Raw genomic sequence first — 19,702 nt, 5'->3', positions numbered from 1 at the left:
TTAGTGGTAGTGGTTAGACAATTGACCTTCTTATCTTTCAAGTGCTTATAAGTAAAAAAAGCTTGAATTTTTTTTTTAGGCATAATAGACTTTACATTAGTTTCATTATCTGTGGTTATATGAAGGGCAAAACAATAGACTGCACTTTTGCATTTAGCACTAGGTTCACGAACACTCTTATTGGGGCTCTCAACAGCTGATTTCACAGATAATATGAAAAGTTGAAACGCATTCAGAGAATACCACAAAGAATGACTTACTGGGTATAACCTATATAGCCACAGCCAGAGTTCACATTTTGATCATAAACTCCAGATGTTTTTTTAAGGCTACAACTGTATTGACTGACTAACCCCTATTTGTCCTTCCCACCAAAACCTGAGATGAGAACCTTGCTTTTTCCTGTGGAGAGGACAGAAATCAGATAATAGCTGACTAAAGAAGACTGGGCCTGGTTAAATCCCAAGGAGATACTGACAACTGGAAATGTGAATTTCAAGTTATTGTGGCTCATACATCCAGTTATCAGAAACAGGTAAGGCCCAGGGATTGTTAATACATTTGAGAGCTTTGTTGAATATCTAACCTTAAGAGTTATTGGCTATTGTTTTGAAATTGTCACAAAATAAAATCTTTTACTTGATTTTATATAGAAGTATGCATATATAATCACATACAACCAGTGGCAACTGTGAGTCTGTTCCCTCTGTGTGTGTTCCTATGCTCTGACTTCTGGGATCACCATGCTGCTTGAGGCAGCAGCAAACAGAAGAGGCTAAACACGGGGCAAACGGTCTAGTTTCCATTTAAATTCCTGGTCTTCAAAATGAAGACAGTAATACTTAGCCCCAATTAGATAGGATGTAAAAACTGGAAAATATCCAAGTAAGGGGCCAAGAGAAAATATTTTACAAACATGAGTTTTTAGCATTTTATTATTTGGAAGCGGGGGGGGGGGGGGGGGGGGCGGGGAGAGCCACACACAGAATGATGAAGCAGCTTTCATCATTCAACGAACCTGAAAGTGTTTATATGTATTTCCCAGAATGATGTGCCAGTAAAAGCCCCAAGATCAGCTAGATTTCTAATCGTGACAAAAGCACATGAAGCACAAACATGGGGGCTTACCTTGTTGGTTTCACTGGTCCCCTCTGTGGCTCCTTCGTCTCCTGTCTTGCTCTCTCTCTTCTCCTGAAGGTTTTCATTCTCATCCAGAAGTTTAACGGGGACAGGTGGTGGGGCTTCCTCTTCCAGATCGCATGAATTTCCAAGAACAGTCTCTGCATTAACACTCTGTCGACATTTTTTGTTTCTGTCCACTGAGGCATACTCAGCAAAGTCTGCTTGGGGGGCTTGAGGCCCCGGAAGCTCTTTCAAAGCGGAAGTTGACTTTGACCTGCTGCCATGGCCTTTCCCTGGGTTCACAGCTGCCGCCACCTCCTTAATTTCTTTCACAGTTTCATACAAGCAGTCCTCCACCATATTTTCTTGGGAGGAACTATCCTTGAGTACTTCGTATGGCCCTTCCGTCCCCAGGCCCTGGTCCCCATCCACGGCTCTCGCATTGAGCATCATGTCCACGGCGCTGTCAGGAGGAATTCTGGGCAGTTCCCGGCTCTGATGACATTTTGGCTTCCCCGAGCTGTCCTGGGAGTCCAGCAGATCTGAAGCTGAGGTCTGGACTTCCTCATAATGTTGCATGCAGGTCAGAGTACTGTCTTCTGAAAGAACTAAGGCAGCAGAAGTATTAAAAATGAGGAAAGACAATTCTTTAAATAATTATTACAGTGAATTGGATAATGCAAGGTTAGGTTAAATCAAGGTGCTTTTTATTGGACTCTAAACTGCAAATTACAGATGGTATGATTGTTACTTGATATTCTTATTTCAACCACAGTTGAAACTAAAACCAGCTATTACATCTTCCTAATACAATATTTAATAAGTTGTCTTGGCTATTAATTTGGTTCACAGTTACTTTCATTGCTTATTGGTGGGACTCTGGTAGGCAGAGTGCCTAACGTGACCAGAGGAAGAAAGTGATATTCCCTGGAGCCAGACCGTGAGTGGCTGGGCACCAAAATGGGGGGCATGTATGGTGGCCACCTTCCCTGGCCTTACCGGCCTCCTCCCGTTTGGAGGGAATAACTGGAAACCATTCCCTTTCAGTGGTCACTTTTGTTTGACAGACACGATGGAAACAAGGGGGCAAAAATGTGCCCTAAACCAGTGTAACAAAGGGACTGCACGCCTGTGCCTCTTCCTTCCATCTCACTGCCCTTCCCCCTACCATTTCTACCTCAAATTAGAAAATCCAAATGTGAAATCCTTCGATTTGCACAGAAATGTTACTGTGTGAAACCATTCAGTCATGTTTTCTGAGTGCCTACTGTGTGCCAGAGATGGTTGGAGTACATCAACAAAGCCAGCCCCGCCCTTCTGATACCTACATTGTAGTGAACAAGTTATTAAATTACTGTTGCTCTATTATATGTTCTTTATATACTATCTATTCTTCATGTGTAAGCATAAAAAGTATAAGTATATACGAATAAATGTGTACTAAAATAGGTATATTTATATCATACGTTTATCTTACATGCTCCTTATATAATATATAGTTCTTATATACGATATATAGTCTTTACATATGTACGTATGTGTGTGTTTATAACTTATGAGTTTTGACCTTTATGGACTAGACTGGGATTCTCTGAGACCCCTGCAGCCCAGGACAGTGTCTGACACAACGGCAGGTACCACCCTAGGTTTACTTACTCATCACAGAGGGGTTGAACTTCTGCCCTCTGGCCCCAGACATGTGTCATGGTGGTCAGAGAACAAGCACTGGAGTCTGCAGATTCTGGGGTAGATACTGCCCCCCGCCCCCCCCCCCCCCCCCCGAGTTTCCTTAGCAGGACACGGGGTACAGGACAACCTCCTACCTCAGGTGAAAGCACTTTGTAAACTGGACAGTGTGAAGCAAGTGTAGTTGCTATTTTTGTCAGGGACAGCACTCCGTGCGTGCAACAGGTGGTGTGCAGAGTGGATCCAGAGGTGTGCCCAGCACTCAGATTACAGATCGTCAGCACACTGACTGTGATCTCAGGCAAATTATCAGCCTCTCCATGGCGAGCAGAATTATGGCCTCCAAAAGGTGTCCATGTCCTACCCTCTGGAACCTGTGGATGTGTGTGTTATGCTACGTGGCCAGGGAGGAATTAAGGATACAGGTGAACTATCAGCTGACCCTGAGAAGGAGAGTAGCCTGGGTCACCCAGGTGGGCCCAACGTAATCATGAGAGTCTTTTTTTTTTTTTTTTAAATGTTTATTTATTTTTGAGAGAGAGTAGGGGAAAGGGGGGAGAGAGAGGATCTAAAGCGGGTTCTGAGCTGTCAGCACAGAGCCTGATGTAGGGCTCTAACTCATGAGCCGTGAGATCATGACCTGAGCTGAAGTCAGATGCTGAACCAACTGAGCCACCCAGGCGCCCCAAGAGTCCCTTTAAGTGACAGAGTGGGGCAAGAGAGTTGGGGACAGGTGTAAAGATGGAGGGAAAGGCTAGGAATCAAGAAATGCAGGCAGCCTCTAGGAGCTGAAACAGGTAAGGGAACAGATTCACCCCTAGAGCCTCCAGGAAGAAGTGCCTTTCTGCTGGTACTTTAAAGCCGTAAGTTAATACATTTCAGTTGTTCTAAGGCACTAAGTTTGTGGTGATCTGTCGAAGCAGCAATGTGCTGCGGTTTCTTCACCTCTAAGCTGTGGACAGTAACAACAGCTATCTTACAGGGAGTGAGAATATTAATATCAGTAATCTTATAGTAGTTGTATGGATGAGTTAGTATACAAACAGATCTTAGAGCAATGGCACAGAGAAACCAATTAATAAATACTAGCTTTTCATCCAAATGAGAGGACATTCACTAAAACTGGTAGAATACCAAGAGTGGGCAAGAACACATTTGCTAATTTTTGAGCTACGTTTTTTGAAATGTGATGGGGTCTGCATGGAAAGCTCGTATTTTTGCATAACTTACTGTCCCCATTGGTGAGTATTCCGTTCTGTTCACTGCTGGCAGGTGCATCTGTGGCCAGGCTAGTTATTGAGCGGCTGAACATCTCCTTGTCAGAAGGCTGCAAAACAAACATACCACATGAACAATCAGACTGCGGGCAGAGGAGAGTGGCCATGGCTTTTTCTAAAAATTAAAACCGCAGCAACAAAAACCCAAATCCACTTAAACTAAGTGAAATTAAACAAAATTGAATTGCTAGTCACACTTTGAATGCTCATCAGCTACAGGTGGCTAGTGGTTACTGCAGATCAGGTACAGAACACTTCCATCACAGTGGAAAGCTCTATTGGACAGAATTGTTCTAGAATCTTCGGGGCACTGGGAATCTTCAAGACCATTTACAGAGCTTTCCACCTGGGGTCTTCAACTGGGCTACAGGTAGGTCATGAGGGATCAGTCCCCTTAGCTTAAGGTGAGAAGGTGGCCAAAAGGCCCAGTGCTGGTCAGAACTGACCCCAGCAGAAAGCAGCCGCATCCTTCCTTATACCACAGGCTCTGTAAAATGCTGTTTTTTTAAAAAAAAATTTAATTTTAGGGGCGCCTGCATGGCTCAGTTGGATAAATGTCTGACTTTGGCTCAGGTCATGATCTCGCGGTTCGTGTTTGAGCTCCACGTCGGGCTCTGTGCTGACAGTTCAGATACTGGAGCCTGCTTTGGATTCTTTGTCTCCCTCTCTCTGCCCCTGTCCTGCTTGTGTTCTCTCTTTCTCAAAAGGAAATAAACATTAAAAAAATTAAAAACATTTTAAAAATTTTATTTTAGACAGAACATGTGCGCATGTGATCAGAGAAGAGGGGCAGAGGGAGAGAGAGAATCTTAAGCAGACTCCACACTCAGTGAGGAGCCTGATGTGCATGGGGTTTGATTCCATGACCCTGTTATGACCTGAGCTGAAATCAAGAGTCAGATGCTCAACCGACTGAACCACCCAGGCGACCCACAAAATGCTATTCTTAAAGGCATGCCACACCAAGACAAATATGCCATCTGAAGGGAAGAGGCTTAAGTCTGGTCGAAGACAGATACTATAATTGATTTCTGACACTTTCATAACCAGCCAAGTCTCTGCTTTAAGGTTCACAAGAACAATCATGTTAAATAGTAGGTTTGCAAATCTTTCTCATTCTCACAAATTCTGGATGCTTGGAGGGAAGAAAGTCATTGAAGGTTTTTTCTACTGGGCTCGAATACGGAGATACTATATGGAATAAACAAGTAGTCAGAAAGCACATGTTTCTTTAAATGCCCAACTGGTTCCATGTAGCAGCCTGAATCACTGCTAATGTGACCTGTCCCCAAACCCTTCTTGCAGAATACAGTGTGCATGACCCAGGAGGCCACACTTGGACTATGTTCCAGGATTCCACATGGAAATTCTGATACAAACAGCACCAGAAGCTTGGCTAGTTGGCCTCACAAATTCTCTGACTTCTTCCTGGGAACCAGATAATAATAATAATAATAATAATAATAATAATAAAGCAAATAGCTCATGCTATGTCATGAACCCTTAACTGAGAGTCCGCTGTTTCAGTTTCACGCTGCTCCTGAGTGAAGGGTGCCAGGAGGTGGGTCGCCGTGTAAGGACGCCAGGAGCTTAAGGTGCAGGCTCTCATATCCCAGAAAGGTTGCACCCAGACAGGAGTCAGGTGTGAGGGGGGGAAGCTCCCAGGTCGGCTCATCACAGCATAAGTACCCATCGCTGCTGAAGCAGCATAACCTGGGTCCTAGCCACCACTTCTCCTCTCAGCTTCCATGAGAAAGTGCCCCCAGAGGAGCCTGGAGGGAGCCTCCCTCTCTCTGTAGCACAAGGAGCAAACTTCAGGACACCCCCATGCCTCTGGATCTTTTCAGGCTAGGCTTTAGTGGTGGCCCATCTGGGGCTTAGGAGGGAGCAAGGATGTACAAGAGCTGGGATCAGGGGTGGGGTGCAGAGGCGAGGCTGACTTGGGGGGCTTCTTTGGCCTAAGTGGCGAATCTGCAAGTTGAATAAGATCGAGCAGCTGAGAGAGAAGTTCTTAAAGAGAGCCGGGTGGAAGGCTGTGGTGGGTGTGTGTGAGCTCACGTACCACGGCCCGTGTGAACACGTGCTTTTGCGTGCTCTCTCCCACACGTTTGTAGAAGAGAGGCTGTGCGGTTATTAGTTAAGGATACGGCACGGGAACGGCCTGCGTTTTCCTTTCATCCCCCGTGCCACTACCTTCGACCTGGTCCCTGACCCTGGGCCAGGCAGGCACTGAAGGTCTGCAGCAGGAGTTCTCCCGCTGGGGCACGCATCAGAACCACACGGCAGGGGGGCTTGCTGACGGCTCCCTGGGCCCCACCAGGGGGGTAGCAGCACAGACCGCACCGCTGCTCGGGAAGGAATCTGGGAGGAGGACAGAGACAGAAGCCCTTCCTCTAGCCCCAGCCGGCACCAAGGAGCACAGGGGGTGGTGAAGGAAGCCAGGACCAGGGACCTACGTGTGGGAGAAGCAACCGCAGAGCTACCCCCCCATCTCCCCCAACTTTTTAAAAAACATTTGTTATTTATTTCGAGAGAGAGAGGGTGCACACGTGTATGTGTGCATGGGCTGGGGAGGGGCAGACAGAGGGGGGATAGAGAGGATCCCAAGCAGGCTTTGCCCTGTCAGTGCAGAGCCCGACATGGGGCTCGAACTCACAGACCACGAAATCGTGACCTGAGCCTAAATCAAGAGTTGCACAGGGCGCCTGGGAGGCTCAGTCGGTTAAGCATCTGACTTCAGCTCAGGTCATGATCTTCCCATTCGTGAGTCTGAGACCTGCATGGGGTTCTGTGCCGACGGCTCAGAGCCTGGAGTCCGCTTCACATTCTGTGTGTGTGTGTGTCTCTCTCTCTGCCCCTCCCCTGCTTGCACTCTGTCTCTCAAAAATAAACAAACATTTATAAAAAAAAGAGTGGGAGGCTTAATCGACTGAGCCACCGAGGCACCCCTCCACCCTCTCGATGCCACCACAGCAGCGATCTGCGCTCTGTGTGCTGGACGGGGGCGCTGTGCACAGCTGAGAAGTGGGGTTGACAGCCAGAGACTGGAATGGGGGTAAGAAAGAGGGCAAAGGGAGAGCTGAGAACGCAGAACAGCAGCGGGTGAGGTGTGCGTGCAGAGGAGGAGGCAAGGACACCCCAGGGGCTCCCGGAGGAGAGAAGCCCCAACAACTCCAGCCTGCTTGGGATACAAGAGCCTTGCACGCCCTTGGTGGGGGACGGTGACTGGGCCCGGAGACGCCTCCTGGGTAAGCTCTGTCTGCTGGCTGCCTATTTCACACGACGGCAGATTTTGCCTGATCTTAAGGAATTATGTCAGGGAACGGAGACACCTTCTCTGTTTTAGCACCGCCATGGGGCTCAAGCAAGACCGACGAAGTCAGCCCTGCGAATACGGGGTGGCCCCCTCCCCAGCTGCTGGAAGTGCTCAGCCAGGTAAGGGCATGACCCCGACACTCAGGCTGCTCCTCACCAGGGTGGGTCTAAGAGCCCCTTGTGGCTCGACAGCACCCCATGTGAGAGCTGTGGAAACCCAGCCGGGCCACATCGAGGCCGACGGGGGTCCTACCTTTTGGTTAGCTTCATGACCAGCTGTTACTGGTTGAACTGGATACTCCCCAAATTTCAGAGGTGAAGTCCTAACCTCCAATACCTTAGGAATGTGACCTTATTTGGAACAGGGTCCTTGCAGATGAAACTCAATAAGATGAGGTCACATTGGAGTCCTTACCAAACGAGGAAGCTTGGACAGAGACATGCAGAGGAAAGGCCACATGGAGAGACACAGGGAGAAGACCACGCGGAGCGGCAAACCCCCAGAAGTTGGGAGACAGGCCTGGAACAGATTCACCCTCCAGGCTCTCAGAAGAGCCAGCCAACCCCACTGATACCTGGATCTCCATTTCTGGCCTCCAGAACGTCAAGACAATACATTTGGTATTGAAGCCCCACTGTTTGTGATCCTCTGTTATGCAGCCCTAGCAAACCAATACTAGGCTGGAACTGGGCAGGGGCTCCCTGCAGTAGGTTGGCGTGCTCTCAGGATCCTTCTGGCAACAGCACGATTGCATCCATTTCTGAAACTCTCCCAACCAACCCGGCTAATTGCACAGGCCTCTAGCCATGCTGAGTAAGAGTCCTTCAGAGGGAGGACTCTAGGCAGCCAGTTAACTCTGGTGAGCTCCTTCCCTCGGTTTCCCTCAGGTTGCCAGCTTGTGGGAACACACTTAGATAAGTGGCCAGTGTTCGAAAGCACACACAGACATGTGTATATGGGCTCACCACGTTCATCAGGTTCTCGTGGTCCCCGCTGTGCTGTCTCGGCTTCTTTTCTCTGAAATGGAAGAGAAAACATTGCCGTGATGTCAAACGTGCCGTCTAAAATCAAACAGACGCTCCCCTTGGCTATCCGAATATTTGTCCACATTTAAATCTCTCTTTTAGGATCCTGGTTTATTTTGCCAAAGAAGCAAAAGCTGGACCGTGACTCCATCACTCCTTTGCAGGCGTCAGGATCTGAGGGGGGTCAAGTCACAGCATGAGACCCGTCACCTCTCTAGCTCTCTTTCTCCCAGAGTAGAAAATAGAAGTTCACAAGAGGACTGAGGCACATTCCTGAGCAGAACCTTGTCTCGACTCTAGAATGCTGGAAATAATTTTACCTGTTTTTTCCCTTTTTTAAAAGAAAACCCAGACAAACTCAGAGTTGACTACCCAGTGCAATGGGACTGGGAAAAAAATGAAAGAAAATACAAATTTTGGCACGTTGGGAAGGATACATGCTCTCAGGATGAGTCATATGTACTTCCAGTCTATGGAAAAGTCCATCGAATAAAAATAGAATTTATTTTTACTCGGGACAGTCTAAGGAAAGCCATCCGTACTAGAGAATACATGTCCCGCATTTGTCAAGGCAACAGTGACGCCTAGTGGGAGTGTAAATAATTACAGGCAGGCCCTCCCTAGTCCAGGGGAGCAAACTCCACCAGCCTCTATTTTTGCACCTTCCTGAGCAGACTCAGATCCAGCCGTAGAGCTCCAGGTCTAAACTGGGAGGAGACTGGAAGGCTACTTGGTTGGGAGAGTCTGACTTTCCTCTTCTTGACAGAGACTTCAGGGTAGGAAGTCCTGTCAGATTTGTAAATGACCCTTGTTGGGTCTCTCCTGAAGTTACTGAGAGGAAGGTTTGGAGGTAGACTGGCTGGTTTGCTCCAGCCCCACGGCACCAATCTGCCAGGAGGCTGCATGTATCCTTCTTATTTTACAATTTTAACATTGATTCATTTTTGAGAGAGCGAGAGAGAGAGAGAGCAAGCAGGGGAGAGGCAGAAAGAGAGGGAGACACAGAATCCGAAGCAGCCTCCAGGCTCTGAGCTGGCAGCGCAGAGCCTGACATGGGGCTCGAACTCACAGACCACGAGATCATGACCTGAGCCAAAGTCGGATGCTTAACTTACTGAGCCACCCAGGCGCTCCTGCAAAGTATCCTAACAGCGTCTGAACACCTGGGAAATCACTCCCAACGTGTTAGAAAGACCTTTGGTTCTGAGCAAAGAGCTTTTATTTTGGGGGGTGGGGGCACAGACATTCCAAATGAGGGAGACATGGAAGGGAAGAAGACGCATAACTCTAAAAACAACCGAGATGATTATTTCATCGTCTTCTAGGAAAATTAATGTTTCTTAAGAAACTGCAGTTCTAGATCACAAAACTTGAATAGTCCTTTCAAACCACGTAATAGCAATTATAGTCAGTAACTGTCAAGTGGCAGCAAAGAGGATCTTTCGTGCACATCACACTAAGATTTCCAAATGTCCATCGACAGGAAAACACAACATAAATTTTAACAACGATGTGCTCAAAAGAACAGCAAAATTTCATTTTGGGAAGTTTCGTATACAAGGGCTCTCCCGGTTGCTCCTGAGCAAAATCAAACATGGATTTTCATTCGATGAATACAAAAAACGTCCTGAGATGCTCTGCAGCACAGAAGCTAGTTAATTTTAGAAACACAGGGGTTTCTGTCAATGTCTGTGTAGCGGGATTCTGTTTATAACATGCTTTTCCTACGAAGAGTCTTCTGGGCACAGGGAATGGGTCACTTCAAGGTTCCGGCGGATACACGGGAGCTCTCACCTGTCACAACTGGAGCACAGAAAGACGAGGAAACTGATGAGGAAGAAAGTGACGAGAGCCGCCAAACTGCCCCACAGGACCACCTGCATCTGTCCGCTGCTCAGCACGCTCCCCGAAGGTCCCATGGCGGGAGCAAGAAGTGGCACAAGCTGGTGGGTCAGTCAGTCCTTCACAGGTGGTAACATGGGCACAGAGTGCTTCGTCCTCCTGCGGAGAGACCACTGTGTTTTGAAACAGCTTCTCACGTGAAGTGACACAATCTTGAGATTAGTGCATGTCAGGAGGAAACCTTAGAGCAAAGGCAAGGATGTGTGTGCGGGACGCCCTGCACTCACCTGGACACCTGCCTCTGGGCAAGTCCCCTCTGTTGTCCAGGCCTTTGTTTTCCTAACCTAAAAACGTACATGGGAATGCACGAGTACCCAGCAGTGCTTGAGGCAATGCGTGGCTTCTTAGTTTGCTATGTTTGGGGACAGATTCTTAATGTCCTCAAATAAAATTCCAGATAGTCCATAGCAAATAAGTGCTTATTTGCATTTTTTTTTCCCAGAGTGGTGTAAAGCATTTATTATAGCTTTCGCAAAAATGCAGTTCACATTTCCCCACCTATGTCCCTAGCTCCCAAACCTACTTTTCTTCGAGAAGGTCTAAGGCCAATACAATTAACGAAAGAGAATGTCTTTTATTCACTTGCGTAACAGTTATCTACTGTGAATATGTAACTGTTTTCAGGGCCGGCTCTCACTGTGCTTCTGCGAGCCCTCAATAAGTACATTTTCAAACGAACAGATGAAAGTATGTGCTAAGAATACATCACCAGCAGTAAATAAGACCTATTTATAAGCAACTACAAATGAGGCATGGGAGCTGTATCCAGTACGTTTTCAGACCTGGCATGTCCTGGGACTCTTGCTATAGGCTTTCCTCACTGAACTGCTACACGACGGTGAGAAGGCCCTGCTCATCCCCATTTTTCAGACAAGGAAGTTGAATGGCGGAGACACTGAGTAGGTTCTCCTACGGTGTCACAGATGCCAAGTGGCCGGTGAGGATATGAGTCGAGCCATTTCTGACTCTAAACCTGTAGTCTCAGCCCCACGAGGAAGGTCCTTCTCAACGGGGGTACAGCTTGCTCCCCATCCCGGTGACAATGCTTCTAAATGCAAATGGCCACATGAGTTCTAGGAAATATTTCAAGAGTGACAGATTTTGAAAAATAGAGCCATATACCAAAAATTAATGATTGTCATGGGAGATACAGGCTTCCAGTTATGGAATGAATAAGTCATGGGAATAAAAGGCACAGCAGAGGGAATACAGTCACTAGTACTGTAAGAGCGTTGCATGGTGACAGATGGTAGCTACAACTGTGGTGAGCACAGCATAACGAATAGAAATTGAATCGCTATGCCGGACACCTGGAACTAATGTAACACTGTGTATCAACTATACTCACATAAAAAAGAAAATGTTTAAGTTTATTTATTTATTTTGAGAGGGGGATAGCAGCGGAAGGGCAGAGGGAGAGAGGGAGACAGAATCCCAAGCGGGCTCCACACTGTCAATGCAGAGCCTGACATGGGGCTCAAATTCATGCAACTGTGAGTTTATGACCTGAGCAGAAACCAAGAGTTGGACACTTACCCCGACCGAGCCACCCAGGCACCCCTCAAATAAAAAAATGTAAGAAAAAAAACTTTTTAAGTTTATTTATTTGAGAGAGACAGAGATAGCGCAAGTGGGGGAGGGGCAGAGAGAGGGAGACAGAGAATCCAAAGCAGGCTCCGCCCTGTCAGCTGGGAGCCCGACACGGGGCTCCAACCCACAAAACCGTGAGATCATGACCTGAGACGAACCAAGTCGGACGCCCAACCGACTGAGCCACCCAGGCACCCCCTCCCCCAATTTTTTTTAACAATTATCTCTTGTCAGAGAGGCCTCATTTATAGAACGTCTGCTTTGCTCAGTTCTAGAATATTCCATCTTAAAAGGAATAGCCTATAACTTAATATCAAGTTTCACGAATAAAGTAAGCAAATTATTGTGTTAATGAATCAAAACTCAAAAAACTTTTTTGTCGTGCAAAAGACTAGTCCACGTTTACATTTTCATTTGCTTCTCTGAAAGAGCCATAACTGCATCTCGGGAGCCCTGCGCTGTCCGCATCCAGCCAGCGCCTGGAGGGCTTAGGGCCAAAGAGGAGCACACCTTGAGGGCTCGGAGAATAAAAACCATTTCAGCAAAGGCAGTTGAACTGGACCGGATTTTCTCTGAGTGAAACACATTGCATTTATCTGCATATTTAAGGTTGAAGAATAATAAAAAGCTGGAGAAAAAGAAACTTTTGTCTACAATGTATGCAGACTATTCTTGATGAAGTCCATGTTTTCCTTAGGTCCCTGAATCAACACGAACACTTCCTAATGCTCTGTAAATAGAGAAACGTACAACTTCCGGTGTGATAGGGACCGTCTTCCTATGTCGGTTTGAAGTTGCACCTGCAAACACCACACGCGTGCAGTAATGGATGGTCAAATTGCCCTTGAGTGGTTGCCCCTGGATGGCTCCCACCGAATGAAAATGACCAGCACGTCTCTCCTGATTTGTTGAGGCAATGAATAATTTACTTTAAATTTAGACTACAAATTGGCACCACCGTTACTAAAATATAGTCAAGCAGGCACATAAATCAAGGCGACCTATGAATACACAGGGTATCAATTTTCATATACAGGTCCAAAGGATAACACGGTTTAGGAAACACAAAAGGTATCTGTTGCGCAGGCATTTGTTTGTTCCTTCCTTCCTTCACTCATTCACTCATACAACAGATTTAATCAATGTCTATTTATAAAGTGCCAGATTCCTAGAAAATAGTTTGCTGTGTGAATTATTCAAAAGCCAGATATCCATCCAGGAAGCGAGTGTGTCATCTGTAGGGCCTTTCTCTATTTCTGTACACGTTTCCTTCTTTTCTCTCTCCCTCATCGGGGAAAGCCGGTAGAATACAATGAAAATACGTGGGGTGCCCAGCCTACCAGCACAGTGTAGGGAGAGAGAGGATGAAAGCGGGTTATTACGAGATACTGAATAAAAGATGTAACTCAGAGAAAATGTGTCAAAGCTCCTGGCACTCTCCTTCAACTAAAATTTGTTGAAAAGCTACTGAAAGGACTACTTTTAGGTGGACAAGAATCTCCCCATGGGAAGAATGATCATCATCATGTTTCGGAGCCAGATACATTGTAATCCCTCAGGATGGGGGCTCCTGGTTTTTGGGCCACGTCCACCTCTCAGAAGCCTTGAAGTGAAACTCGACAGGAGGACCCGAACACCACTGGTCGCAGCAGGCCTGGCAGAGTGCAGGGGTTTACACATACATGACCTCTGACTCTCACTCACAGCAGGACCTCCCGGGTGGGTTTATTCCTATTTCAGAGGTCTGCACTCGTAAATTCTTCTCTCCTGGTCTCTTCTTTTCTCTGGACTTCCATTTCCAAATTCTCTTGCCCATTCCTTCTCTGGTCATCTCCTTAAATTTTGGTGTCTTATCTATAATTAAGACAGGACTGTCCCCCCGCATGTGTGTAGATGGGCTGCCCCCTCCTGCACAGATGCACATATGACTTCCATGTTCTTTTTTCTTGGTGGGGATGGGAGCACAGGCCTTGTGTGGATGGTCCAGGGCTGTCCGAGCAGTGCGATGGCCTGTCTCACGCACTGGTTTCACTGAGGTTAAACGCAGGGGTCAAGTTAGTGTGTTCTGAGGAGTGAGCGGGTCAGTGTCTTTCCATGTGGCCAAAAGGCTTCTCTCAGGATTAGCAACAGAGTCAGAATAAGAAGACAGGAGGCACAGTGTGTGGGAAGTAAAAAGTCGCCCTGAAAAGGAACACTCCTGCCACAATGATGACATTTTCCAGACCACTCACTGTGCCCTTTTACCGACCAGGTTCCATGTGGAAAAGATGATCTAAGGCTCCAAAGTCCATGACACTGTTACTGGTCCTGAGGACCATCTAATTTTCTGCTAATGCCTATATCAAGCGCGGTATTTTCTGAGTACCTAGAATTAATCCATACCAGCAGAAATACATGAACAATTTGCAGTGATCTCTCATTTAAGAGAGATTTAAGCCTATTTCTTTTAACCCTGTTCTTACGTGACTCAATACAATTATATCCAACTATAGAATATTATTTTCTCGAAGCTTCAAAGATATTTCGTTGTCGGACCACACGTATAAATATTCTATGAGTTACTTAACATAGGGAAAAGGAACAGCATTCATTGCACCTCAACTAAAATTTATGACGGCACCCAAATGCCGCACCAAGATGAGTTGCAGAAAATCATAATATTCACTTAGAGTAATAGTTGCACATCAGTTATTTTTGTTTTAGAACAGACTTCATTATTGGCTGCACTGATATACAGTCACGGCTGAGACTGTCACTTAAAACAAATGTGTGATATCGTTGTAACATAGGCAATGGTTCCATCCATCCACCCCAATTTTATAGAATTCAAACTACTGTGGGAATTTGTCATTTGGCCAAGAAGGGTCAGTACGTGAGGTTATAGAACGTCTGTTGAGGAGCCTCTGAAAGGATCTTAAAAGTTTGCCTGAATAATTATTTTGAGCAAAATTATTCTTCTCCAGAATCTCTTATCCTTTTACATCCATTTATGTTTCTAACCAATAGGTGATTCAATCAGTAGAACACTGATGGCCTTTTACTTTAAAAAGCAGGTGCCACTATTAACCACAAGGTGGCGGTATAATCCTATTTTCAGCCTCTTCAAGGAGCGACCGCTACACCTGCGGTTGGTGCCTTGTGCTAGGCATTTATTTTGTCTTCATTAGCCTAGACTATCAGCCACCAAAATCAATTCCAACAGGAAAGAAAACAAAAACCAGATGAAATTAATGAAAGGTGACAACCAGATGACAGCTATTTTTATTTTTTTATAACACTCTTAACAGGTAGGTGCTCTGATCACGGCAAATTCTGCAAGTAATAATTTGGTAGAGTTGGGATGGCCGGTGAGATTAGTTGCAGAAGCAGACACTTTAGTTCCTCCGAAGCAGGTTTAGGTTGGTAATGACAGTCATTACCATTTTACAGCCGTCCTGCTCAACTCATAATTAAGTATGATAGAAACCGCCTCCGCTCATGACCCCTCACTGATGAACAAAATGAGGACAGGACCCAACCCCATGGGAATATTCCTCCTTCCTGGTCATTACCAGGTGTGGGAACCATGAGTTAAAATGACGCTTTATGAGCTACAGATTAGCCGAACAAATTTCACAATGGCTGAGGAGCTAAATTCCCTGCAGGGCTCCTGTCCTGTGAGGCACATTCGCAGATGCACGTGCTAAGGCTAAATTAACCTCTCAATAGAATTCTCGAGTGCCCTGAAAGAGTTTGAAGCTAAAATATTGAAATTCAGGTAGATTTCAGAGTAAGGAGACTGTGATACAGGCAAGCCTGTATGCTGTACTCCGGTTGAGCGTTGACCAGCCATCTAAGCAAATGTTTGCCATCCCTCTGGCTAAGGAACAATGGTTCTCTGCCAAATAAGGTCATTACAAAGACGTCCTGATTTCTGGGGCACCTGGGTGGCTTAGTCGGTTAAGTGTCTGCCGCTCAGGTCACGATCTCACTGTCCGTGAGTTCAAGCCCCACGTCAGGCTCTGTGCCGACAGCTCAGAGCCTGGATCCTGCTTTGGATTCTGTGCCTGTCTCTGCCCCTCCCCCATTCGCACTCTGGTCTCTCTCAAAAATAAAAACATTAAAAAAAAAAAAAAAAAAAGATGTCTTGATTTCTCTTTTTTCCTGAGTTGGGGGAAATATATCCAAAGAGCGGAAGGTGGTAAAGGTAAGGTTTTCTTGCCTATAGTTTCTTGAACTATAAATTTTAAAACATCACTACGGAGCAATGACTTGACATTTCTTTGGTAGCCACCTAAGGGAAGCACACTACCTGTGAGCACAAGAGACAGGAACCTGGAAACCTTTAGCATCACTGGCTGATCCTGTTATGGAGGGGTTGCTGCTGAAGACAGCAAGAGCCAGGCATTCATTTGAAGAGCGAGTTATAAATCCTCAAGGCCATCTGTCAGTGTAACCTGATTACTTTTCGTACATACCAAACGTATTGATCCACACAGGAAACGGGAAAGCTGACCCTTTCAGGAGGAGGGGTCTGTGTGGCTCTCACTTGTCTTCAAAAATACATTAAACTTACACTACAGAAGTAACATCGTTTACTGTTTATAAAAGCCCCGTCGCCATTTTGGTTTTTTGCCTTCAGAAAAGCCAAAAGGTAAGAGACTTTGATGGATGAGGAATAACTTCTAAGGTTGCTTTTGCTCATATCCTGACTTGAAAACCAATTGCCAAGGTTTTTGGTTTTTTCTTTTTGTTTTTTATTTTTTAATGGCAAATCTCAAGACAGGGAGGGAGGAGAGGGAAAGGGGGAGATAATGATTGATTTCTCAGAGACCAGAGGAGGTACACAGGTAAAAAGGGGTTTCATTTTGCATAAGCAAGTCTTCATGCAAAATGTGCAGTTTTGGCTTTAGGGTCTATATCTCCTGTGCCTTCCATGTTTGTTCATCTGATCTGAATTCAGAGCTCCCTGAGGGTGGGGACGTGTCCACTTCATCTCCCACCCTATTCTCAGCATCTACAATAAACTGGAAAGTAGGAACCAATCAAGAAATTTTTATTGAATACTTATTTCTGTAGGAACAATGAGGAGTAAATTCCCAAGCTGACTCTCAAAATGCAACTTGAATAATTTATAAGGCAAGGGAGAGGAGGAGAATAAAAGAGACGAGCACATCAAGCAAATAATTAAAAAATACGCCAAGTATGTCTTAAGGCAAAGCCTTAACTCGGGAATGAACGCAGCCACCTGGCTTCTTTGTCCTGTCATCGAAGCAGCTGAACGTCTCTCGAGAAAAGGCACAGCAGTGAGAATGCTGGTGTCTGTGTGCATGGCTGCTCACCAACTGTAGCGTCCAAGCTTGGTGTTCCTCTGACCCCTTCTCAGCAACCGTCTTTCATGCCTTCCCGGCTCTTCTAGCCCTCAAAAGGTGCTAAGTCTTACATGTCTCAAGGGAAAGAGGAGCCTTAACTATTCTTGGCTCTTCTTCCCACGTTTTTCATCTGATGAAAGCCTCACCATTCTTTAGATCTCAGTGTAGTGTCACTTCCTTGGAGCGACTTTCCTGATGATGCACTTCAATCCCCTTCCCCCCACACTGCTTTAGTTTTAGGCCTGTTTCATAAAAGCCTGAAGAAGCTTTCTCCTTCGTGGCATTATTCAACATGGAAATGAGGAAGCTTTGCGCTGTCTCCTCTGCCGGCCTAAGTTCCAAAAGGTGACGCCATGAACAGACCTATCCGGTTCACAGCCGCAGCCCTAGTGTGCAGCACACACAGTAGGCATTTAATCATCCGAATGAATACACAGTTGAAGGAACTAACAGATCGGAAGAGAAAAAGCATCCACGAAGGGGTGGATATTGACCAGGCCTTCAGAGACAGGAAGGACCAGAAGAAACCCCTTTTCTCAGTATTTTCGAATGATGTTGAAATTCCATGGGGGACGTGAGGAGTTCCAAAAGTCTGCTTGTCAGGCTACCAGGCAGACGGACTTCCACGGTACTGGCTCTATCCTACTAATGATCATCTTGACCCTACCCAGGTCCTGAAGAGACCTACTGCACACCAGTTTTGACTCAAAGGCTTGAAATTAAAAACACTGAAAACGCCTGAGCACACGCAACATGCCAGCCACTTTCTGCACGTTATGCTATTTAATCCTCATGGGCCTTTGGGGTCGGGCCACCGTATCTATTTATGGATGAGGAAACCAAAGTTCAAAGCTAAGTACCATGTCTAGGGTCATGCAGCTCTAGGTTTCCTGACTCAGTGTCCCTGGCACTTTCTACCCTAGCCTAGTGCCCAGCAGTGTGTTCTCACAGATGGGGTGGTGACCATCCCCATGGTGTTCATAATCCCCAGGTGGCTGCCTGTCCGGGACACAAAAGCCTCACCCTCTTGGCAATCTGAACCTCTCTCTATCATGACTTGTCTTTAGCACCAGAGAGAAGAATGTTGCCTCTCTTCGGGTTTGCCCACTCCTCATTCCCAGCCACGCATTCATCATGTGTCCTCCTTCCAAGGGATCGAGAATACTTTATGGCCCTTGCCCCAACAGCCTTGCCCGTGTCTTGTGAGGATTTGGTGTTAGCACGCAGGCCAGTTTACTGAGGCCAGGATTTCACAGTACTGCTCTGTTAAGCATTGTTTTGCACTGGTTTTATTTGGCTTCTGGACATGGTGATTCAGCCACCTTCTCGTCCATAATAGTACAAGACTTAACCAAGAACAACTTCAGTGTCTTTGCTGTGAGGTTCAGAAATTTACCCTTTGACATAAATGTCTCTCAAATCCTCCATTCACGGCTGATGACATTTAGGTGATCACTTTCACTTGTTGCTTGGACTGTGGTCAGACAGCTAATTATAAATGCTCCAGTATCCATCACACGCCCATTAGCTTTTACCAAGCCCTCACCCGAACCGTGCTGCCTCATTGAAACAGCACATCAAAGGGTGCTTACCCTGGGAAAGGTAAACTCTCAAGATGGAAGAGATGCAATTTAAGAGGAGATGGCAATTTGTCGCGTACCAGGGGAATCCCACTTTGTAGCGTGGGTTTCACTGTGAGCTACAGCAAGGCTGGACAAAGCAGTCGGCTGTCTCTACCGCACCTTCTGATGTATTTCTACTTGTTCATTACCGTAAGCTCGGCTGACTTCAGAGTTCCTGTTTTCCATGGATGCCGGCGAGCATGTGGCTCAACGTGCCACCCGGCGCCTGCTCCACCACGGTCATCTTCGTTCTCATCTTGACTAAGTTTTATTTTTATTTATTTATTTTTTAAGTTTATTTATTTTGAGAGAGACAGAGACAGCATGAGCAGCGGGGGGTGGGTAGAGAGAGGGAGAGACAGAATCCCAAGCAGGCTCTGTGCCGTCAGTACAGAGCCAGACACGTGGCTCGAGCTCATGAAACTGTGAGATCATGACCCGAGCCGAAACCAAGAGTCAGACGCTCAACCGACTGAGCTGCCCAGGCGCCCCTCTTCTCGACTGTATTTTAAAACCACCGTGCGTCCTTTGCATTATAAAACCAGCAGACAACAGACTTTTTATTGACTCCAAAATCTTCCAAAAACATGCATGTGGGTCACTTGCTGCTGTTACCGGGAACTACTCGGGGCTGGGACTAGCTATGTTAGAGTAAGTCAGAACTTGTGTTTGAAAGTGGAGGTTCTCGGGGCTCATCCTCAAGACTTTCTGCCAGGAACAGGCTATAGAAGATTCCCCAGCTCTGTGCAGAGAAGCGGCCGGGCAGTGGTTCTAGTAGGGCAGCGCTTCTCAAAGGTTGGTCCTGGTCCAG

General features: G+C 46.4%; 1 protein-coding gene and 1 long non-coding RNA gene across 2 annotated transcripts in view; one reads left to right on the top strand and one right to left on the bottom strand.

Annotated features, from left to right (window-relative positions):
- PAG1 (phosphoprotein membrane anchor with glycosphingolipid microdomains 1) overlaps positions 1-19,702 on the bottom strand; it is a 61,399-nt gene that overhangs the window by 15,828 nt on the left and 25,869 nt on the right. The window contains exons 2-5 of the mRNA XM_025922980.2: positions 10,221-10,427; positions 8,367-8,418; positions 4,039-4,135; positions 1,129-1,730 (exon numbers count right to left, since the gene is read on the bottom strand). Coding sequence (XP_025778765.1) covers positions 1,129-1,730; positions 4,039-4,135; positions 8,367-8,418; positions 10,221-10,345 — 876 coding nt within the window. The 5' untranslated portion in view covers positions 10,346-10,427. The remainder of the gene's footprint in view (positions 1-1,128; positions 1,731-4,038; positions 4,136-8,366; positions 8,419-10,220; positions 10,428-19,702) is intronic.
- LOC147572024 (uncharacterized) lies at positions 4,394-8,035 on the top strand. Its single transcript, XR_015247007.1, has 3 exons — positions 4,394-4,455; positions 7,432-7,520; positions 7,766-8,035. It is a non-coding gene; the product is annotated as an uncharacterized LOC147572024 (long non-coding RNA).

Source organism: Puma concolor, chromosome F2 (assembly GCF_028749965.1).
Source record: "Puma concolor isolate L17-30 chromosome F2, mPumCon1.1.hap2, whole genome shotgun sequence".
NCBI classification, from domain to species: Eukaryota; Metazoa; Chordata; class Mammalia; order Carnivora; family Felidae; genus Puma; species Puma concolor.
This window is presented reverse-complemented; position numbering and strand designations above follow the sequence as displayed.